This window comes from Rhinoderma darwinii, chromosome 2 (assembly GCF_050947455.1).
Source record: "Rhinoderma darwinii isolate aRhiDar2 chromosome 2, aRhiDar2.hap1, whole genome shotgun sequence".
Taxonomy (NCBI): Eukaryota; Metazoa; Chordata; class Amphibia; order Anura; family Rhinodermatidae; genus Rhinoderma; species Rhinoderma darwinii.
The window spans coordinates 435121283-435146669 of NC_134688.1; the positions used below are offsets into that span (position 1 = coordinate 435121283).

The 25387-nt window shown below is 39.4% G+C and overlaps 1 protein-coding gene across 1 annotated transcript in view; it reads right to left on the reverse strand.

The window, feature by feature from the left end:
• The window catches only part of CRYBG3 (crystallin beta-gamma domain containing 3), a 165739-nt gene that overhangs the window by 55751 nt on the left and 84601 nt on the right, over positions 1 to 25387 (reverse strand). The window contains exons 4-7 of the mRNA XM_075854447.1: positions 15717 to 20742; positions 13780 to 13827; positions 8226 to 8341; positions 1253 to 1400 (exon numbers count right to left, since the gene is read on the reverse strand). Of these exons, the coding sequence (XP_075710562.1) occupies positions 1253 to 1400; positions 8226 to 8341; positions 13780 to 13827; positions 15717 to 20742 (5338 nt within the window). The remainder of the gene's footprint in view (positions 1 to 1252; positions 1401 to 8225; positions 8342 to 13779; positions 13828 to 15716; positions 20743 to 25387) is intronic.

The window sequence follows — 25387 nt, forward strand, 5'->3', positions numbered from 1 at the left end:
TTACAGTTTGATTTTAAGTTGCATTTGTCACGAAACTGTATTCAAGTGATTCAAAGAATACCGTGGAGAAATATAGGATTAAATTTATTAAAAATTTTTGGAATCAGTGCTAATAAGTGTATACTAATGCCCAGAACATAAAATGTATGTATCAGGAACTAAGGTGATTTTCAATATTTCTTTTTGAAGACAAAGAATTCCGCAGGACAAATTCATTAGTCAGAGGCGTGGATAAGCATTTGTTCACCGGGACAAAGATACAGTTTGCTGCCCTAGTTCTGTATCTGAATGCAAGGGACCAGGTAAAGTGGCTTGTTGGTGCGACCCTCTCTCATAGCACCAGGGGACTCATGCCCCACCTGTCTTACTTATTTATACCTCCAACTTAATACAGTTCGAAAAAATCTATCTACTTTAAATAACAATCGCTATTATCATTATAATTCATAGTAGATAATTGGTAATCCCAGTTACCAGATTTTAAAGAATAGCAGAATTAGCTTTTTATAAGGATGATTTTTACAGTAAAATAGCAAAATATCTCCATGTTTAATCTGAAGATTAATTTACAAGTACAACTGATGAGGCAACTCAGGGTCAGAATGTCCCTTAGAGTACAAACTGGCCCACCTGAGTACCTGGGGATCCTTCAGTGGGCCTAGTCACAATATTGGGCCCTTGTTACAACATATCCTGCAGAATACAAACATATTTGGAATCAATCACCGCTAGGGTCTATTTCTTGCGGGTTGAATAATAAATAACTTATTTGACATTTTCTATGGTGGGCACAAGGAACCCTTTTACTGTACTGGGGAAACTCTAATTTTAAAAAGTACTTTGGTAGGGAGAGAAAAAACTTATTGAGAAATGAATGTACCAGTGCAAGTCAACCACATTGATCACTTGGTCTATAACTTGCTAACTTAATAAGATAGCTGGGGAAGAATGACTGGGCAAGAGCTATATTGTTTGATGCCTTGATGGCCAGCAAAAGGCATCACCAGTCTTTTTGTACTTTAGCAAGTGATTCCACTGGTCTCTAAATAGCCAAGCCACTGCCTAGAAAATAATTTATTAATTTATTATTTTACCAGTGTTTTTCATTAACATTCAATTAATAAAAACTACTATGTTCTTAGCCTAACTGCTATGACAAATTTGGCAGATCACCCATTTTTACTTAAAATACTATTAATGTTGCAGTTTGGCTTGATACAAGGGGTGGATATCACTCAATTACTGTACATACCTTCAATACTCTCTTCACTGAACCTATGGTGATTTTATCTGGCTTAGTGTTGGCTCCCGAAAGGTCCCAAAGGTGCCGTAACACAGCTTCCCCTTCTTCAAGGACATGTGCTTGACCTTCAAAATGTGTTTTTTCATACAGAATCCAGCTGTGATTGAGAAAGAAATACTGTAATAGGAGAACGCAGGCAGAAAAACACAGACATACTGTGGAAGTAAATTTACTATGGTATCATTATAGCCATCTGGAAATAATTTTTAACTCATTATTAAAATACATATATACATTAGATACAGTATATACAGAATATATATTTATACATGTGTGGATGTGAATACCTTTGAATCGACAAGGCAAATAAAAGAAAGTGAACTACAGCTAAAAGAGTAATATATTAATATTAAAAAAATAGTTATCCAAAAAATAGCAAATACCATAACATATTATTATTTAAAAAAACTAAAAACTGGCCGCAACACTAGATATTTCTCCACATATTTACTATGGGGACCTTGTAGAAAACGTTAATAATAATATAATTATGGAAACACCCGAGAGAATTGTGGGGAAGATGAGATCCATTTCTGAATGTGTTAATATGAATATATGATGTGCCTGGTTACCTAGAAAAGCTTTTTCTGAGATTAAATTTTATAAAAGAACCCCTAGATATGCTGTAAAGGATTTTTGTACTTGTATTGGCAAAGAGACAAAGCTAACTATATTTATATAATAATTAAATCTATTGTGTTTCGTTTTTAAAATATGTCCCGAAACAATACTATTAATATGTGTGTCAACAATTACCGACTCTACCCTACAGCCGAACGATTGTCCGGCCTGTATTGCGCAATCTGTATGATAGGCTCAAGATTTAACCACCTGTATGGCCAGATCAGCATTTTTCTAGACACTAGTAGTTCAACCTTCTTGGATGACCATTACAAATTTTCCTGGGACTTCCCAGATAAGAATAGATAAAATAAGAATAACAGTAACCAAATTGCCCGGGAAAATGTGTAAATACTTGGAATCTGCTAGAAAAAAAAACTTATTTCACATCATCAACTAGATGAAAAACTACATGAAAAAACCATAGCATAACTCTAACGACAGCCTGAGGATTGGACTGCAGTAGGCCAGCAGGGGTCTGTGTGGACCCTCCTTGCACCAAAGGATTTGACTTGGGGCTACTCCGGCAGCGGATGCTAAGGAAACCCCTGGTTTGCACCCTATATCCCTGTACAGGGATGTGGACTTCACTGCAGGGAACTCCAGGTCGCTACCCCTGAAGTAGTCTCCCTTGGTGACAGCTGACATTGGTAAAAGCAGATTTGTAAATGTAGCAATAAGTCAGGGCAAGCGGCAGAGGTTCGACACGATAAATTTAGCAATAGGTATGGGCAGGTGGCAGAGGTTCGTCATGGTAAAGGTAGCTGGAGGTCAGGGCAGGAGGCAGGCCCGGATGGTCAATAACTGGTAAAAGGTCGGTACACAGGAATTCAGAAAACAAGACTGCAAGAGAACTAGGAACACAGTGGAACACTAGGAACCAAATTGCTCTGGCAGCGGACAGTAGCAGGCATTTTATAGAGGGTTAGGTGGTGGATTTAAAAAATTGGCGCGCTGAGCCTTTAAGAATACAAGGACCCAATAGAGCGTGTTAGCGGCTGGAGCGACTGAGGCAGAATGAGAGAAGCAGCATGGGACAGGAGGATACTGGCCCAAGGTAAGTACACGGCGAGGAACTTTGCTGGATTTCTCTGGTTTAGATGACCACTTCTCTGATGCCCTATGAAGACATGTTAAACTGATAAAGGGGGATCCCCTGATTATCACCCCATCTACTAGCTAAAGACAAGAGGTGCATAGAGTGCTGCTCTTGGCTCTGTAGGGTCACCAGTGCCCAATAAAATCATTGCACATACACTGATTTTGATGGGTACTGTCTAGTTCTTCATTTCACCTGCACAGGTGCTATAACACAGCAGCTGTCCCTTTAGGTACAACCCTCTGCCTGACAACAAGTAATCTCAGATCAGTTGGTCAGGGGTAAACCTTACATCAAGTTGAGCTTTTCCAAAATTCCAACCACTTTGACTAAATGCTCCCGTCTTTATTATAGCGTACCAAATATTTAAGGTGACTTTTCAGAATAAGCTGTCATATGTGTGTACGTGAGGAATATCGCTATTTCTGGCCGTTATATGACTTATTTTTGGCATTTTTTTTTATCAGTTTCCCCCCCCTGCAGGCTGTGTCTCTTAGGGTATGTTCACACGATGAGAGGCATTTACGTGTGAAAAGACAGACTGTTTACAGCTGCCTCGTTTCACATGTAAATGCTCCTCCTCGTAATTTACGAGGCGTCTGAGACGCTCATAAATCTTGAGCTGTGCTTCTTTGAGTTCAATGAAGAACAGCTCAAATTACGTGGCAAAGAAGTGCCCTGCACTTCTTTGCCGAGGCAGTCCATTTACGCGTCGTCGTTTGACAGCTGTCAAACGACGACGCGTAAAGTACAGGTTGTCTGCACAGTACGTCGGCAAACCCATTCAAATGAATGGGCAGATGTTTGCCGACGTATTGCAGCCCTATTTTCAGACGTAAAACGAGGCATAATACGCCTCGTTTACGTCTGACAATAGGTCGTGTGAACCCAGCCTTATTCTCAGTTGTCTCTGAGTTAGTGGATGGAGCCTAACTGCTATCATGTCTTCTATACACTGCAAACATAGAAGGGGAGAATCCTGCTCTCCTATCACTATCAAACATATATATAAAAGCTGTGCAGCATGGAGCACATTATACAGCAGTAATGAGCAGGGTAGCTGTGGATCCAGAACTAGGGTGAGATAGAACACTTAGTAGAAGCTGCAGCAGTGTCTCTGTGTGTATCTCTGCTTCTCTCTCTCTCTCTCTCTCTCTGCTCCTGCTCCCCATCCATAGACTTTTATCGGCAGATGCAACCTGATCTCAGTGAACTGATACTCCTGCTTGTCTCGAGGAGACAGATTTAGCAATAAATTTAGTGTGAGTAATTAGGAGTGACTGAGTAAAGGAGCCTGATAAGTGGAGAAATAGGCATTTTTCTTTAATAAGATAGATTACAAAGTTTCTTATATTTGCTTGTACTACTGATTTATGCAAAGTTTGTTGAAAAGTTAGTGACTATTTAAGTTTATTTAAAGTGTTATTCCAACCACTGAAATCTTAGTATTATTCCAATCGCAGTGTTCTGGGTAGGTCTTCTACTTGGCCTAGAAGAGACCATTTCAGATGTTTCATTGTAGGGATAACTTGGGCTGGGGCCCTGCTATTACATCAGCCCAGCAACCCCATGGGTTGCCTCTTCCGTACATAAACTATTGCTAAGAGTTTACCATTACAAAACTATCACTTTGTGCCATAACTGAACGATATTAATGTGGGTGTACTACATCTTCTAGCCTGTGGTGGCGCTGTATATTACAGAATTGACAAAGTGAATTAAATATTATAAATAAATTAAAAGAAGAATGACAATATATAATCTATAACAATATATTTCCTGGATTACTCTAGTAGTTTACACTGGCCTAAATTTACAACCCATATTTGTATTTTCTTCGTACACAAGGACGGTCGTCTTTGTATATATTGCTGTTTCTCTCTTTATTTCCTAAGCTGTTATTTTTCTCTCTTTTGTAAACAGAGCCAGAACTGAACATAAGCAATTTCCTCTCGAAAGCGAAGTCATAAATTCCCTAAAATACTTGCATGTAATAAACACATTCCAGACGATATTAGAAAAAGATGAAGTAGTAACCAAAAGCCGGGCTATAAATACTAATGTTTAACACCCTTATTAAGTGCAGTAAGAAGCATCTCAAAGGAGACTGTCAAATATTTCACACATGACAACCACTTATTGCACTAGGTATCTGCAAACGGGAAGCCTTCATTCTTCAACAGGCACAATATCGGCTTTAGCTTTGAACTTCACATTTTCAAAATCATTTTGTTACCATGGTAACAAATTATGCTAAATATGACAATGCTGTTCACGACATAATTCTTATAAGTATCTATTTAACGCATTAATATGCTGCGGGGCTGGGCGATTTTGCCATAAAATAAAATCTTTGTGCGATTTTCAATTTGAATCTCGATTTTCTTATTTTTTTTCTGTTTATTTATCAGTAATACCAAGAGATAGTTTAATAAATTTTCTTTATATAAATAACTTTTGAACATGTATTGCTATAAGGCTATGTTCACACGGAGCTTTCTGACGAGATTTTTGACGCGGAAACCGCGCCGCAAAACTCGTCAAAAACGGCTTGAAAATGGCTTCCATTGATTTCAATGGGAGGCGGGGACGGTTTTCTCCCGCGAGCGGTAAAACCGCCTCGCGGGAGAAAGAAGGGACATGCCCTATCCTCAGGCGTTTACGCCTCTGACCTCCCATTGACTTCAATGGGAGGCAGAGAAAGCGTATTTCACTGCGTTTTATGCGCTCAATGGCCGCGAAAAACGCAGCGAAATTCGGCGTGCAGGGAGAGGAAAATCTGCCTCAAACTTCCAAACAGAAATTTGAGGCAGAAATTCTGCCTGCAAAAAACTCAGTGTGAACATAGTCTAATAATTGTAAGTAACTTCACAACTTTTAACCTCTACAAATACTTTATCAGAAATACAATTGGAAAAATGTCTATATAATTGATTATAAATTCTGTGTTCCCCGGCAGGGAACAGGTTAACAGAATCTATATTCAATGATGCGCTGCCTGCACGAACATTCCCCCCTGCCCGTCACCACCTCAGCCGGTCTCCGACATTGCAGTGAGAGCAGTGTAAATTGCAGCAGGGCCAGGCACATAGCGCCGAGCGGGCACTCTGGGACGAGATTACATTATAGTGTCTGAAGTGTGAGCAGGACCCTGTCAGTACCGGCCCCACGGTGGGGTGTTAAATAAATGACATTAAGGCCCGATTCACACGACTGTGATTGGACCGTGAAAAGCCGTCCGTGTGTCAGCCGCCAGCCCGACCACGGTACATGTGATCCCTGGCATCATAGTAATTTAGGCCCATTACAGTGAAAAAAGATGGCAATTAAAAACGGATCATTTGTCAGTTTTTCATGTCCGTTTTGCATCAGTGTTTTTCAGATTTTCATCCATTTGCCATCTTTTTTTCATGCCCGTTAAAAATAAAAAAATAAAAAATAAAAATGGATTTCATTTGTCAGGTTTTTTTTTGTCCAAACATTCCTGAAAACACCACGGTGCCCACGTAGATAGTGCCGCAATGTCCCTGTAGATAGTGCCCACATAGTTCCCACATGTAGATAGTGGCACAATGTCCCTGTAGATAGTGCCCACATAGTGCCACACTGCCCACATATAGTGCCAAGGTGCCCACATATAGTGGCATAGTGCCACAGTGCCCACATACAGTACCCACATGCAGTGCCACAGTGCCCACATCAGTGCCAGAGCGCCCACATGTAATGACAGCGCACACATCAGTGCGACAATACCCACATGTAACGACAGTGCCAGTGCCCACATGTAATGACAGTGCCACAGAGCCCACATGTAATGACCGTGCCACTGCCCACATGTAATGACAGTGCCACAAAGCACACATCTAATGACAGTGCCCACATATTACCACACTGCCCACATATATTTCCACAGTGCCCACATATAGTGCCACAGTGCCAACATGCAGTGCCGCAATGTCCCTGTATAGTGCCCACATAGTGCCACACTGCCCACATATATTTCTAGAGCCCACATATAGTGCCACAGTGCCCACATATAGTGGCATAGTGCCACAGTGCCCATATCAGTGCCACAGCGCCCACATGTAATGACAGTGCACACATAAGTGCCACAGTGTCCATGTAATGACAATGCCAGTGCCCACATGTAATGACAGTGCCACAGCCCACATGTAATGAGTGCCCACCTAGTGCCACACTGCCCACATATATTTCCACAGTGCCCACAAATAGTGACATCGCACCCCACCCCTTTCCTTGTAGATCGCGCCGCTGTAGCTGCCACTAGGAGCTGAATCCCCGGTCAGAGGTTGCCGACGCTTTGGCTGGGGATTCAGCTCCTAGTATAAGAAGGGGGTGTGTGGCTATATCTGAGGAGTCTCTGCTTCCCCGCGGTACTGCTGTTCCATGGGGAAGCAGAGACAGGACGGGGCAGACCAGGCAGTGGTGAGGCAGCGGGGTAGAGCTTCTTCCTTCAGTAGCGCGACTGAGCCACTACAGAATAAATTCAATGATTGTGTTAAAAAACATAAATCGACTTAATTTGATTAATCACCCAGCCCTAATATGCTGCATAATAGTCTTATATTACCTTGCTAATGTGTATGGCTACCGCAGTAAGAGATTATATAACCTAATGCAAACAGGTTATAGGTAACAGATTCCCATTTATTACAGGGTTTATACTTTTTTATTTTTTTAAAGTGCAGTTGTGTGTGTGTGTGTGTGTGTGTATCTATATAAGATACATAGATAGTTCAGAGTTAATTCACAGTTTTGCTGGTTACTATTGGAAACAGACAACATCCGACCAAGCTACGTAATGCTGTGGGGCAGGTTGTTTTTTCCTACATCAGATTAGTCCCTGCCATAAAGATTATACATCCCAGAATTCAAATCACCAGAGAATGTTCTGTATAGAAATTGTCCAAACAAGGAATTCTAGAAGATTTCCGCTCTGAAGTCTGCAAAATTGTGTATGAATCTCTGGAATACAGGCTTTACAGGGTCTGAACTTTAGGGGATGAAGAGGTTGCGGGAACAGGTCCCTGAACTGGAGAATTATTTTTTTATTACATAACTTTTAGTGAAGCCTATGGCATTATTTTTTTTTAAGCTGGTCCCTTTGAACATAGGAGTGATATTAATAAATGGAACAATAATAATACTAAAAATAATAATATAACATTATGTTTTTCTTACCATCCTCTGATGACCCGAATGTTTACTCCATTAGGAAACACCCAAGATGTTGCATCCAAAATGTCAGTTTTAAGCTCAATCTTATTCCCTTGATCTATTATGTCGGTAAGGATCACCTGCATTTAGTTAAGAACAGATCATTATTTGACACATGGTATTTATTTTAGCAGCAAAACTTTCTTATATTTTCAACATTAAAAAATGCAGTCATTTCTTAATGCATTAAACACGCACATATTTTCTTAAGTAATAGACTTCTTTAAATGAGGGTTTCTCTACAGCGCCCTGAATGAAAGTCAAGAGGGGCTGTTCCATAGGTGCTGGTTTGTTTCCATTAAGCAAATACATGCCACATTTTAAAGAAGTCTGTCATGGTGGTCTATCCTCTTTTGATGATAAATTTAGATCTTAGTCTTTCTAAGTAGTTTTTAGTGTCGGCAGGGGCCATCCTCAACTATATAACTTTATACACATAATTGGCCATTTATGTTCAGATTTACACTACTAAATTCAGTTTCACCTTATCTGACTATGACCAGTGGAATTTTGCAAGAAAAAGGTTAATGGATTCATATATTTAAAAAAAAAAAGAGTATGATGTATTATTTCTCAAGCAAAAACCAGTTGTGCTAAGACACATGTCTCTGGTGCTTAGGCTTAGTCAAGTAGCTATTTTTCCTGATCCATCATCATACTCGACACTCAAACCAAGGTTTCCAAGAAAATTTCAAATTACATATCTCCTAAAGGGCATCATTAAAGGGGTTTTCCACTACCGGACAACTGATGACCTATCCACCGGATAGGTCATCGGTATATGATCGGTGCGTGTCCGTCACCCGGACCATGCACCGATAAGCTGCTCCGGCTGCCTGCGGGTACCGGATGTCATTGCACACTAAGTAGTGTACGGAGTCGGAAGCAGTTTGCTCCGTACATTGCATAGCAGCCGGGCTGCAGAACTGCTGCTCTGCTCCTATTCACTTGAATAGGAGCAGAGCTGCAGTACTGCAACTCGGCCGCTATTCTGTGACCGGAGCCAACTGCTTCCGGGATGGACGTCCAATCCCCGGAGGCAGCCAGGGCAGCTGTTGGATGCGGGGTTTGGGTGCCGGAACCCACGATCATATACTGATGACCTATCCGGTGGATAGGGCATCAGTTGTCCGGTAGTGGAAAACCACTTTAATTACTGGAATTAGAGTCAGCATGATTCTTCATACATCTCTTCAGAGCTATATCCCTTGAAAGCAACCCTCCGGTCCCAGGACAAAATTATAAATGTGATAGGGTTTCTGAAGTAATATTACCTGGTGCCCTGCAGTTGTGCCCCTCTGCCGTGGATCCACAACTTTAGGGTCCCCTCTGTGTTGTCCCAAAATGGCAGCAGTGCTTCACAGACTGAATCTAAGACACTCCCTTTGTTCTCGGATTGGCAAGAACTGACCACGTGAGTAGCTCTGGCCTATCCTAGAACAGTGGGGGTGTCTCAGACTCGTAGACTAAGAAGCGTTGCAGCCATGTTGGGACACATAAAAGGGACCCCAAAAAGGCGGATCCAGGGCAAAGAGGTGCAACTGGGGGGGAACCAGGTAATATTACTCCATATACCTCGCCGTATCTAAAATGTTGTCGCGGGATCGAAGGGTCGCTTTAACTGAAAGAAATATTGGAGGGGGTTCCTGAGTTTCTGGTATTTTTATTTCGGATGTCCTTTAAGCAGGACAAGAGGAAAATTAGACTAGCACAAGACTTTTTGGCTCACATTTTATGAAATAATTTAATTATTGTATAGCATAGTTTACTCAAAATTAAGTGGGATTAATGATATCGAAGATCTTAGCAGAAGGGACATGTAAAGAAAAAGTTTCTAGTGGGCAACCAGGCCATACCCATGAGATAGCGTTTGCCTTCGGGGACTGTCAACTTTCCATATACATGTACATATTAGATCATTGTCCAATCTTGGTGAAATTGGCGGGTTCAGTCAACATTTATCTAATGTTTATGGCCAGATCTGCACATGTGGCGAATAAGTCCTTTGAAACTGCATATTGGAGTCGGGACGATGTTACCGTTCTTGCTTTTTTTGGACTAGCTTTGATCATCGAGACTGATCCACCCCAGTGGTAGCATTTCATATAGAATTTATTATGATATATAACAGCAGATGATTTTGGGTTATGTCGGGTCAATGGGGTCGTATAGCTTTCCATGTGAATAGAGCCTAATGTTGGGTCTGGGTGTTGGAATATTGATATAAAAGCTTGCTCTAATTTGGAAATAAAGCACAGAAGGGCCCTTTGGTTTTGAGTTTAAAACACCTGCCCCTTTCCTTGTCATAGCTGTGAATGATTCAAAAACAATAAAAAAAAAAAAAAAGATAACTTTATGTGAATGCCCATGGTTTTGGACTGAAATGTACCACAAGGACATGTGACGTACTGTACAGGTGTACACAAACTTTTGGGCATGTAGTTCTATAGAACTGCATTTAAAGAGGCTCTGTCACCAGATTTTGCAACCCCTATCTGCTATTGCAGCAGATCGGCGCTGCAATGTAGATTACAGTAACGTTTTTATTTTTTAAAAAAGAGCATTTTTGGCCAAGTTATGACCATTTTTGTATTTATGCAAATGAGGCTTGCAAAAGTCCAAGTGGGCGTGTTTAAAGTAAAAGTCCAAGTGGGCGTGTATTAGGTGCGTACATCGGGGCGTTTTTACTACTTTTACTAGCTGGGCGTTCTGACGAGAAGTATCATCCACTTCTCTTCAGAACACCCAGCTTCTGGCAGTGCAGATACAGCGTGTTCTCGAGAGATCACGCTGTGATGTCACTCACTTCCTGCCCCAGGTCCTGCATCGTGTCGGCACCATAGGCTACAGTTGATTCTGCAGCAGCATCAGCGTTTGCAGGTAAGTCGATATAGCTACTTACCTGCAAACGCTGATGCTGCTGCAGAATCAACTGTAGCCTCTGGTGCCGATGTGTCCTCGCTCGTCCGACACGATGCAGGACCTGTGAGTGACGTCACAGCGTGATCTCTCGAGAACACGGCTGTGTCTGCACTGCCAGAAGCTGGGCGTTCTGAAGAGAAGTGGATGATACTTCTCGTCAGAACGCCCAGCTAGTAAAAGTAGTAAAAACGCCCCGATGTACGCACATAATACACGCCCGCTTGGACTTTTACTTTAAACACGCCCAGTTGGACTTTTGCAAGCCTCATTTGCATAAATACAAAAATGGTCATAACTTGGCCAAAAATGCTCGTTTTTTAAAAATAAAAACGTTACTGTAATCTACATTGCAGCACCTATCTGCTGCAATAGCAGATAGGGGTTGCAAAATCTGGTGACAGAGCCTCTTTAAGACACATTCTCAACCATGACATGAATTAACGAGGCGGCTTCCTTGTTAAAATAATTTAGGAATTCACTTAGAAACATCACAGATCCTCTTTCCATCCCTTCCTTGTATTCTGGAAACAGATAAATCAGTCTGGAATCAATTAGGATTATTTATTAGCAGCCAGTGGCACATTAGTGCGGCTCCTTTGTAGTTTACTAATAAAATGTTAATTTGGCATGTTGCGTTAAGATCACAGAGGCGACTTCTTGAACCTTTAGATGAGCTTCGCTTGTTTTGCAAAGTAATTTGTTGATGATGAGTGTTTAACAGAACAAGTTAATTATGTTGGTGTTTTGTAATGAACCTTTAGCGCCCATGACATTGAAAGGGTCCATTAGTATGCAATGTGCCAGTAAGGAAACAATCAGCTTTTAAATTAGTTAAAGGCAAATTCTAAAGAAAAAGTCAATCAATAATGTAAGATTAGGTAAATGAGGACACTTCAGCTGCCGTGATGTATTAGTCTGCTCTACTTATACTAATGGGCAATACAAACTATTGTGCCCGCAGGGTCCATCTGTCAGTCACAGTAATGCGTGGGTAATAACTCTTTGCACCAGGCTATCTACCCTGCGGATGGCGTGCAAATTCATTTTACATGATATTATAGAAAAATAGTGGGAATTATATATAAAAGGAGCACAAATGAGAACAGTGGAGCCAATTGTAGAAACCATTACATTAAAACGGATAGTATTGTAATGTATTGGGTTCCTGCTTGGAAACTATTCTTTATGGAATATTCCTATATATCAAAATAAAACCTGTCAATATCTTTCCTTTGCATATCCAAGGAGAATCAGATATAATTGATGGGTGCTGAAGAGGCACAAAGCTCAAATCATCGATTCTTCCCCTGCTTTTGCCATCGGTGGGGGTCTCAGCACTCAGACCTTCAACAATATGTGTGTGCCGTATGGACCCATACTGTGCCTCCATATATCTCTGTATTGCATGTTCCATTAAATGCACCATTTCTTCTAGGAGAAAATATGGTGATGTATGGAGAAACCTTAGTGACTCCGGCTGCTGTCGTTTAGGTTTCATGCACATGACAACACCATGTACATGAGGCCTAATTCTGTATTTGGTAGAATCAAGGTGAAGCAACTATATCTAGTAATGCAGTAAGTGCAACGCCCCTCCCCCTTGTATCGCTGCATAACTAATTGTTAATTGCAAGTCTGGTAAAGATCCAGGAACAATCCCTAATTTCTGGGGACCAGATAGGAACATATCATATCAATAAATGACTAAAACAACTTAACAAAAGTACAATGTCATCTTTACTAGTATAAGAAACTCAAATCCCAGGAGTCAACCAACGCAAGATGTACCTATGTATTTAACTAAAAAACTTTCAGTTCTTTGAAACAGCCTTTGAAACTAATGTCAAATGTTAGTGTTAAATGACAAAACATATCATAATAATATCACAATATATTTTCATAGGGTACAAAGCAGTTTTTCTGTTACAGAATTCTACATCTCTTGCTTCCCTACACACAACCACACAGTTAGGCCTCCTGCACACGGCCGTGGTTGTGTCTATGGTCCGTGATTACGGCACAGACAGGCCGTAGAGTGTCATCCGTGGGCTGTCTGCAATCACGGACCATGTACACAGAAGATGTGCATTGATTTCAATGAGCCCGGACCATATAACGACATGTCCTATTTTTTTTGGTGTCCGAGCTCGGGCCAATGCACAGGCCGTGGAAACCATGGTCGTGTGCATTGGCCCATAGGAAACCATGGATTCTATACTATCCGGATTTGTGGCTCCGCAATTGGGGATAGTATACGGCCACAAAATTGCGGTCTTGTGCATGAAGTGTTAGAATATAATGTTCTGTTCGTCTGCAGCTGCCGCTAGGAGGAGCTTAGGACGTCACTATTTTTTATTGAGTTTAATTGGAGATGTATAAATCTGTCTTCAGTAACCTTCCTATAGTAGTGGCTGCAGGCTGCCAGAATTGTATCATTTAACGTTATCACTGTAAAAAAAACAAAGGCAATTTGGAGCTGTAATATATTATTAAATAGCACAGAATATCAAAACCTATAAAAATGATACACTTCAAATTCCGTTAGCGTCAGTAACAGGAAAGTTTAATAATGAATATAAAACAATGCAAAACAAACCTTTCCTGGCCTTGGATTGAACTTTAAAACGTCTGAATCAGCTGGATTCTGAAATCACAAAGGAAAAAAAAAAATGTTTACCAGACTATTCAGTATAAATCTGTTAGTTCTTGGATGTAGAAATGGGAATTTTTAGTCAAGAACTTTAAAAAAGTCTACTGCAAATTATTCCTTTTCCCCCTGAACTAAATAAAAAAAAAAATTTAACTCTTTCCTATTTCTTGTTTTCAAAATGTAGGATGATGATGCTCTGTGGTCGGTGCCTCATTGCAATTTCTTTGCTGTACCGGAGAAGGAGAACACTTACCTGGAAGTATCATGGTGTCAGAAGGGGGACTAGAGCCGGGCATACACACTAGATAGTTGTCAGATACCCCCATGAACACGCACACTCGGCTGTGTTCCTTTGAATGGTGAGAGGGGAAGAAGCCACTTCAAGACAACTCTGGCAGTGGCTTATCTCTCAGGGGAATGAACGATCGGGCGAGTTGAAATCTCGAATGCTCAATACTTCCCCTGACAAGTGCTGTTGGTGAACCATGAAGCTGTCTCTATATATATTTAAATCGTCGACCGATCCTGCTGTGAGTTCAGACAACTTTAATCTCAAATGTATGCTCAGCTTAAGAAAGGAAGCTTTTGCAAAGGTTTTTAAAAATTTTTTTTATATCCATATAATCATATATGGCCTGAACCCCCATGGGAGGTTGTAACAGTACAGTCATTACCTATTTTCTCTGGCCAATTTCTGGCAGCTCTATTAAAATAACATGAACATTTGGCATTCGTTTGGCCAACAGTTCTCCTCTATGACCACCTTAAAGGGAAGGTGTCACAAAAAATTATTTTTTTATATGTTATTGCTTTTAGTATGTCATTAAAATAAATTTTATTTATTTGTCTTTTTGTGTTGTACTTTTTTCTTTTTTCTTTCTTTTACTGCTCTATGAGGGCTGCCATTTTTTTTTTCATCTCTGCATGTGTCGATTAACAACACATACAGAGATGGAATACGGCACATGCATCCCCATAGAGAATGCGAACGGGAGCCGTTCCATTCACTATAGCATACGCCATCTGTGTGGGAACGACGCCTGCGCCGTTCCCACACAGTCCAAACGGAAGGTCTTCGGCAGAGCGACATCCATTTTCATGTGGACCGGAAGCCGCGGGCAGACAGTAAGATGACGACTTCCGGTCGCGGCTTCCGGCCATATGTTCAGATGCAAGAACTAGGAGCGGAGGGAGCGGCAGGAGCAGGTAAGTTATGTATGTGTATGTGATGTGTGTGTATGAAGAAAAAAAAACAGCGTGTAAAAAAAGTCCCATAAAAAGTGCATGTGGCTTTATGAGACGTTTTTTTGAAGCCGTTTGTTTTAGAAAAACAGCTCCAAAAAAACGCATCAAAAAAACGTTTTGCTTTAAAAACGTCTGAAAATCAGAGGCTGTTTTCCTTTGAAAACAGCTCCGTATCTTACAGCCGTTTTTCCTTTAGCCTAAGACTACATTTCACGAGCCAATTCAGCAGATTTTATTATCCATTATTTGGTATACCTGAATGAAAACAAAAGCACACCATAACTTTTATTTTTCTTTACATTACGAAGCTTAGAGTAATCCATGTTGCTCTTGGTGCAGCCCTGAGACATGGAAAACAAATGGAGTAATGTATATATATATATATATATATATATATATATATATATATATATATATATATATATATATATATATATATATACAAATATATATACATATCTATATATATATATATATATATATATATATACAAATATATATATGTATATATATATATATATATATATATATAATTTGATTTTTATTTTTTGCTTACAGATACATCATATTACCTTAATACAAATGTTACAGTCCATATATAGTGTATATATTACAGACATAAGCAGACCATTTCTTACCATATCAAGTTCTCCAGTTTTCTTCTGTTCTTCCAGTTTCTCCTGAGCATGGCTTTCATTATTCTCTGTATTGGATAGATAGTTTTGAGCAGAATGGAAATACTGATAATAAACACTTTTAGGAGACGACCGTGGCTTGTGATCTGCAGCGAAGCTTTGAATGGGCAGTGCTGGGTCTGATGAAAGTGAATGGACAGCAGCTGTACTTGGAGAAAGATCCGTACTTTGATTTGGATTTGATTCAGATGTTGGTGACACAGATGTTTTAATACTCGAAGATGGAACAAAACTGCTTTCAACGCTATATTTTGCCCCATAAATGTCAGAGTGTGAAGTCAAATTGAGAAGAAAAGATTGACGGCCCAAAACTGGATTTGGTTTGTTTTCTGAACAGGATTTAGTTATGAACAAACCAGATCTTTTCCCTACGGATGCTTGCTGGTCTGGTGGTGAAGGTGCATCAAGGCTTGTCTTAGAAGGTGAGATGATGTCCTCTAGTTCCTCTGATCCCTCCTTATTGAACCTGTCATTAACAGAAATGTCATTACTCAGAGATAGAAGTCTTTCTTCACAAGATGTCTCTTCCAAGTCAGCCTCTTTCAAGCGATCCGACACTGACTGCAACAGAGATAAGATTGATGTGTGGTCATGACTACTGTTACTTGCCGTTGATCCCTCATTATATCTTGGAGAACTGCTGTTAGACAAGGTGTCCTCACAAGCACTATCATCTTCATATATCGGTGACAGAGCAAAAGGATACATCCTGACACGTCTTGACTGCACAGTGAGAAATGAATCATTGCCAGCGGCCTGTTCACTACCACTATCATTTTCCTCATCTGTTGATTCATCATCACTTCCACTTACTTCAACATAACGACTATTATATACTGAAAACTGTAAGAGGTCAGAGAATTCTGAACTGTTGCCGCTTTCTTCACATATATTATTATCATAAATAAGTTCATCCATTGAACCTTCAGTCCTGAGAGATGTAGATTCTATTTGCCCGTCATAATACAGGTCATCAGGCACAAGATCTTCATTGGCATAATTTTCATTTATTTGGTTGTATGTATCTGCTTTAATGGAGCTACCAGAAAAGCAGAGATGTTCTTTGTCTTCTATCTTTGTTAAAACATTGCATTCCATTGTTCTATCTACAGCTTTTCCACTCATTTCTACTGTAACTCTTGAACCCAACTCATTTAAAGAACTGGGTCCAGTGACTTGCCTAGGCTCAGCAGTCTGGGATACTTCAGTTCCAACTTGAAGAACATTAGAATTTATTTCACAAGAAGGAAGAGGGACTACATTGTCATAGCCCAATGAAGAACCAATATGGTTTGAGTTTGTTGCGTCCTCAACTGGGCCATTTAGGTTGTCCATACATAAACCATTTAAATCGTTTGTTGTTTTTTGCTGAGTGGTCTCATTTTTGGTAATGTCCTTACTTAAGCCATTCGGAATTATATTGGAAACCACAAGCTGTTTAGAAGAAGATATAACATCATTTACTATTCCTACTGCCATGGACATAATCAGATCTGTGTCTTCAATGAGTATATGGTCTGAAGTTTTGTCCGGGCACTTATATAAGACGTCTGTAGGATGGTCCTTTAAGCAAAGATCTTTATGGTTCCCACTTAGATTTTCTATCACAATTTTTATATCTGTTAGGGTGTTCTTTTTGACAGATATTTTATTAATACAACTTTGGTTGATGTATTGAAGTTCATCCATGGCAGAATGCAACACACTGAAAATATTCTCATTGGACTTTTGCTCGAACAACTTATTAGATGACTCTGAATGGTCTTTGCTTGGAAGGATAATTTTTTCAGTTGCAGAACATGACGAAATTATTTCCTTTGCTTCAGTAGCATCATGGAGTAATGTTGAATTAAACAGTAAAACACTCAAGTTTTCTTTATGATTCATTTTTGAATCTGGATTTAATTCTGAAAGTGATTCACCAAGTCTTAGTTCCCTCAATGAATCACTAGACATCAAGGCCTCATTTGACAATTCCCTTTCAGATTTATGTGCCTGGAGGTCAACATTTATGATGTTGTCACTAGTGCAGACATTTATATTGTTATTTTTGAAATTTTCTATTAACACTTCTGGTGATTTATCTGATATTTTTGGTGATTCTTTTTCAATACATGTATATTGTGGAATACAGTCACTTATTTGGTTATCAGGCAAAGCGTTAACAATTTTCATAGACACATCATTGTACTTATTTGATAAAGTCAACTCCTCAGTTTCTAAGTAACAGTTTTTCAGTTGTTCTTCACAATTATTTACGGTTAGATTTTCCTCTCTATCATTGGGTAGCTCTATGTTTGTAAAGTCTTTATCGTCTTCAGCACAATGGAAAACCTGGAATGTATGTTCTGCGTCTGCAGGTGACAAGTTAGGTATACATATGATTTCTTTCTCAAAATTTGGACTTTCGAGTTTAGCTACAGATATGATATCTGAACGCAAACCATGGGGTGATATTTTGACTTCTTCAATGTTCACTGTTTTTACTGACACCTTAGCAACATAAACATCTGAATTCAAGTGGACGAGTTTATCTGGTGTAGAAATTTCTATGGAAACATCACTACCCGAGTTCGATGCACATCTATCTATAACAGATTCATGCTTTCCTTTAGATACATTTTCTATGTGGATCATTGGTTCCTTATTTTGCAATGCTGGCACAGTTTGTAGATTGACACTAGTGTCAGGCTTTGTTTCTGAAGCATCTTTACTCTTTTGGTCAAGTTCAAAGAGAGAAGGAGCATTTTTAAAGTGTGTTTCAGAAGGAAAGGTCTGAAATGGGATGTGTTCATCTGGTGTATAAGCTTGTGATGACACAATGCCTGAATCATTTGGACTGTCAAATTGAACATCAATGCAATCAGCATATGATGGAGAGTCCGATATTGAGGGTGGAGATGGTGAGCGACACTCAATGCCATTGTCAAATGAAATATTCCTGGCTGTTCCTGTTTCAAGGTTTTTATTAAAGGATGAATGATCATTCAAACAGCTTTCTAATCCAACCACATTATCAGGATTTTCATTAATAATAGCAGGTTTTATGTAAAATTCCTTTACAGCCACATCATGTTTGTCAACGAGAATATTGTCCTCATCGGCCAAACTATTACTATGGCTGGTCTCTGTTATTGCCTCGTCACACAAAAAGTCATACAATTGTGATACCGTGTGGACTAAACTATCATCAGTAATGTCAGGATCATGAACCTCGGAATTTGTCTCTAGACATAAATCGACCTTTGATGGTTCTTCTACTTCTGGTTGTATACCATGTGATACATTTGATACTATGTGTAGATTTGGTTTCTGGTTTTCTATCACCTTTGAAATTATCCCTGATGGGAATTCATCTGGACTTTCCTTCAATTGGAAAGTTACTTTGGTATTTGGCTGCAGCAATTGTTCATCTTTTTCTGGATTTTCTGCAACAATGTTAGCATTTTTCTGTATATGTTCTTTATTTTCAATTTGTTTCACATCTTCAGAAGTTCTGGAAGTCTCGTTCAGTTGTAGATCTAAATTTGGGATGTATTCTGATAGAGATTTTACTGTACTGTTCAACTCCCAGTTTGGTTGTTTTAGGTATTCATTTCCATACAATTGGATTTGTTTGCCTATTGTTGAATCTCTAAAATTATCTGTTTCTATATCTACTGTATTGCTTGGAACCAACTGTGTATTTGAGCTTCTTTCTACTTCTCGTTTCAAGTAATCAGAAATTGTTGCGTTGAAGTCTTCGCCATTTTTGTCACTTGAATTTTCTGATCTATTGTGTGGAGTTTGGGGCGAATTCTCAGGGGGATCTTTACATGGTTTGTCTTCAACATCCAGAGGGGATTGTTGTACGTCATTCTGCATGTTGGTGGCTACACAGCTTCCCAAATCAACTGGAACCTTTGTGTTTTCTTCAGAATTTTCTTCTAATCCTTCTGATCTCACTAATGTATCATCGGCTCCTGATCGCGAATTATCCATAACTGAAAATGTCTCATATTTATCAGAATGTGAAATGTCAGTATTTGCATGTCCTTGTTCTGTGAGGAAATCTTCTATGTGCTCTTTTGTATTAAGTAAACTGTTGAAGTTATCTGCTATCTTTGGAAATGGGTCTGTTTCAGTCCTTGAATCTTCATCAATACTTGTCTGAAGAATTTCTGGAAAACTAACAATCTCCTGGAAATCTGGATGTAAATCTTCTGGTTGCTTTGAGGCCTCATCGGAATTTGGTTGAATAGACCTAACAGAATCTGAAACTTCCACTGTCTTAGATTCAACGTCTGTATAATGTCCTTCATTATTTGGCTCTGAGGTTCTTAAAATTGTGCTTTGCTTGGAATGAACCCCTGAGTTCTCTACATTTTGTTCAGGATTTCCTAAAATATTTAAACCTTCTCCAATGGTAGGATGTAAATCTTCTAAGCTTTCTCCAGTGTTTGGTTGTAGATCCTGTAAAATTTCTGATGATTCTTTTGCATTTAGTTGCGGCACATTTGTTACATAATCCTCAATTTTTGGTTGTTGTCCCTCTACAATCCCTGAGCTATTCTCAGCATTGACCTCTACACTGTTTGAGTCTTTTGTCACGTCTGTAGATTCTATTTCTAGATCATTTGTGACTTTTAAGTTCTTTGCTTTTTGTATTGTATGTTCATTATTACTCAAGTTAACTCTTGCATTTTGGTCAAGGGGTTCAAGTTTGGATTGCATTTTAATATGGATTTTTGAAGGAGGAATTTCATCCTGGCAATTTCTATCTGGGACAGGTTCCATTTTTACCACCTCATGCAGCATCAGACAATTTTCTGTGGTTGCATCTACAACAGAACTGGTTTCAGTGGTCTCTTCTTTCTCTGGGATTGGTGAATTGACATCAGCACGTCTCTTTAGAAGCTTTCTGATTCTTCTAGACCCACGGTAGGTGCCGTATGTTATTGCAGGCGCATCTTGGGCATGTCCATTGAGCCTGTGGGAACATTTACATGAAGGTTAAATATGAACATAATGAAATTGTCTTGCAAAACTGCAGAAAAACAAGAATTTCATAAGGAAAGCAGCAGATGAAATAGTATTTTGGGCTCCATGGTATAGTGTTAGAGATGTGAACTTAATACACCTGATAGAGAACCTGATCTGGAATGAGCTGCACATTTTCTTACAATGTGTTCGTCATATCTACTGATTTTATTTTCTAAATGATTAATCCACAGTTCTGCACTTTGACCAAATGTACATGTTGTTTATATAGTGTTAAAATATTTCAAACTCACACCAGTCCCTGTTCTCAATGGCACTTACAATCTAATGTCCCATCTCAAGCATGTATATACACAGAGGCCAATGTCATATGAAGCCATTCCATTTCAGTATATTTTTGGAGTGTGGTTGTAACCTGGAGCACCAAAACAAACAAACAAACACATGGAGAATATACAAACATGCTGTTTTTTCCCTAGTCTGAATTAGTATTGACAAGTCTCTGGGCTGCAAAATAATGTTAACCATTATATATATAAAGCTTAATAATTGTATAATAAAAAGTTATGCAATATTCTACTATACTTTGCATTTCAACATTTTGTCTCTTTTGTGCACCGGACCCGTCGTTTTGCCAGAATCAATAGAGAAGCAATAGCGTAGTCGACTACGCTATTGCTTCCCGGCAAAACGACGGGTCCGGTGCACAACAGACACAAACGGAAACCATGGGCACCGGATCCGTCACCATTGAAATCAATGGTGATGGAAACCTCTGGTTTCAGTCGGTGTCAGTTTGTGTCTGCTCAGGGTCCCGTTCAGACGGAAACCTCCGACGGAACGTCAGAACGGGACCCCAACGCAGATGTGAACGAAGCCGAAGTTGTTTTTAATATATAGAGGATAAAAACACATTCGGATCTTGTGCTTGTGACACAGCTTAATGGCTTATTAAAATGTATCACTTCTATCTCATAATGAGCCATGCAATTGTGTAAGTGACAGGCTTTTATTTACTGACAGCAAGCAGAGATCCTGAAATGAGGAACTGAATCACAAATTATATTAGAAAGCTGCATATCTTTTCATGATTAACATACACATTTTATAGTATATCCTGTTGTATACTATTGTCCTATTTAAGTAAAATTTCTTATTTACTATTACATAGTAGACTATTTATTTCTATAATAATAGTGCAAACACAGAACATATTTTGTTTTGGAGATTGTTAGGCTGCACAGAAAATAATATGATGGGATAATTGCCAGAGGTCTAGTCATATACACTAGAGACATTTGGCCATAGTTTTCTGTGTATGTTAATACCGAGTACTATTTATTTTTTCTGTTTGCTAAAGGCAAAAGCAATGCAGACCAGTGGTTTCCCAAGAGGTAGAACAACAGAAAACCATTAACATTTTTTGGAATGTGAGACATATTATAGCACAACTACAAGGACAAACGTGTGACATCAGCTATTTTCGGTTTATGAGATGTTAGTGAACAGTGTAAGGCTTCGTTCACATCTGCACCAGGGTCCTGTTCCAACGTACCGTCTGAGCTTTCCGTCAGAACGGGACCCTGACTGACACAAACGGAAACCAAAGGTTTCCGTTTCCATCACCATTGATTTCAATGGTGACGGATCCGATGCTAATGGTTTCCATTTGTCTCCGTTGTCCAAGGGTTCCGTCGTTTTGACGGAATCAATAGCGTAATCGAAATTAGCAACAATCGCAGTAAGGACTGAACAGCAAATTAGCAATTATTGTCATGTGTAATAGACCATTTTTCGAATGCAAACAATTTGCTAAATCATCACTCGTCTCTTGTTCATGAAAGAATATCTGCCTTTCTAATAGGACCCTTACGGTATATCCTGCTACCCGTGAACCAGGCTGAGCTACCATTGAGCCAGGTTGACTAATATTTAACCTTCTTGTCTATAGGTTCCTAAAATATGTCTAAATACCTGTCTCAAGAAAAAAAAAAAAAAAAAAAGCAGAACCTAAATTATTCTTTTGGCAGCGCCTTTTGTGTAAAGAAATACAAGCAAAACATTTTTTTAAAGAGGTATTCCTCCTTTAGTTATTTTCTAAAATCTGTGAGCTGACATCCCCACCATTTTCCAGAATGGAGAAGTTATTATACCAGTATGCCAAAGAATCACCTGTCTGTAACATTTTATTTAAAGAAGTTTGGATTTTGATGGTCTATCTTTAAGTACGGCTCCTACTCCCGGCACCCCAGCCAATCAGCTGCATGAAGGGGATAAAGCAATCACTGGAGCACTGTGTCCTCTTCATTGTTTACCCAGAAACAAGCAAATGTATGGCGCTGTGCCAACTCATAGTCGCTCAGTCCCATGTCGGAGATATTCTCCACCAGTAATGCTTCCAGAGGGAATACCACAATAATGTGGTGTCTGATGGAGCACGACACAATTTCTATTCTGTCAGATTCGTATGGAAAATACTCTGCATGCCTCTGTAATAAATTGGAGGCATATGGAAGTACAGTAGAGCACCATAGAAGTCTCACAGGTTGTATGGTGCAGTAATACGGCCATGTGCATAAGGTCTTACAGTCTTTATTTTTCTCTAAAGATAGAATTTCCCATAAAATATAAACTTAAATGTATACTGTACAATGTGTAAGCCACAGACTCCTCACTGTAGGGGCATCTAGTTAATATAGGCACCAGCCAACTGCAATAATGGAAGGACTAAGAAGGAAATTTCCTGCCCCTAAAAAAATTCCTGTCCCTGAGAAAAAGTGAGCTACAGAATTCAGGAAGTCCTAACCTATTTTAAGCGCGGGCAGTGTGAAACCTTAAAAAACAAGATGTTTATAATAAAAGTCTGATTAAAAGGGGCTATTCCCACTTTAGACATTTATGGTATATCTATGGGATGTGGCATAAATGTCTGTTAAATCAGGCTCCATGCTCTTATCTCGATAATGGGGGTCACCCGACCCAGTCCCACCAGATGAGGCAGTCGCTGCATCCAGGCGGGGAATGTATGGAGTGGTAGCAACGCTAAACTCTCCATTGTATCCTATGGGAGTTACAGAAACAGCCGAGCAAAGGGCTTTATTATGTGGCTTGAAATGAAGAAGCCACATGGCTGATTTAGAACTGCGTCCCCTTAACTGTTTTTTCCTGCAAAGCGGCGCCCCAGCCACCCACTATGCAAGGAACTGCAGCTCTAATCATTCAAGTAAATGGGGCCGGCTGCACTTCCCTGCACAGTCGGCCACTGTGCAGGGAAAACTTAGAAGAGGACGCAGCGCTAACTCAGAGATGTGGCCCCTTATGGGTATGTGATACATTAATTATTTCTAAGAACAAATCAAAAATATAAGTACCTGCCGGAGGATATATGTCCCATTCAGCGTGCAGTACTGATCAGTCTCCTGAGTACACAAATGCTGAGTGTGAGGTGCCATCAAGTGCAAAGATCTGGGCCGTGTCAAGCTCATCGGGATAGATATATGTTTTTTAATAATAGTCTGACCAGTCCTTCAGTACTCTCTCTTCTTCAAAGGTTTGCTTGCAAGACATCATAGACCCCCAGAAATTTAGTAAAAATATATGACAAAAGCCTGTGGAAGCTTTATAGGACTTGTCTCATAAAAACAATCCCTGTCCATATTCCCTATTAGGGCTTATGGACATCACAGATGGGGTCCCCCCTATATGAGCCTGAAAGGAGAGTCACTCTGTAATACTACATTTTTCTTGCAGCAGCCGCAGCAGAGAAGATGAGAGGATCAGAACTTTATAAAGACATATTATCAAGTGAATCAGCACAGAATTTTGGACCTCATAATGACATGGTGTTAAAATGTGAACACTTACTTTAAGTAAATATTGAAGTGACAAACCTCTTATCAGATATATTCTTATATCCCCTAAAAGAACCAAAGAAGATAAGCTCTTAAATATTTAATGCAAATGTTCTTAAACTGTCCTATTTCAATACGATCAATAGGCTTGGTAAATATAAAACAGCGGACGTTTCATGTATTATTAACAAGATGCACAAGGATAAAATCTATATAGATAACATTAAGAGCAAAAATTCACTATATATAGATAGTCATTTTATTTTTTTCGTGGAATTAATCTTCGTGTTCAGATTATATATAAATAAATTTTGTTTCACTAAGGCTCAGTTCACACTTCCCTTATTCTGCTACATGTTGTGATGCGCTGAGAAGATTGGTTATCTGATGTATTTTAGCATCACTTGTTCAATCTATTGCTCAATGACAATAATGTAAAAATAACAGGAAGGAATAAAAAGTATACTTTGTTTCTTACATTATGTCAATCGATTAAGAACTGGAAACCAGATGCAAAAAAATGGATCAGTTGTGTAGTCCCTTCTGCTGAGAAAAATGTCTAGCCAAAATATGATGGCGTGTGTCACAATTGCGTTAAAACTTAGGAACACGAGAATGGAAATAACAGCAGTGCTGGATCTATCACACGGTGCAAACCAATGGCGCCTGGTGGACCCCATTTTTTATTTGGGTCCATCAACTTTCCGCCATGGTGTCCATCATTTTACGGATAAAAAGAGTGCTGCATGCATTGTTGATGGAATCTGAAACGGAGACTCCGAA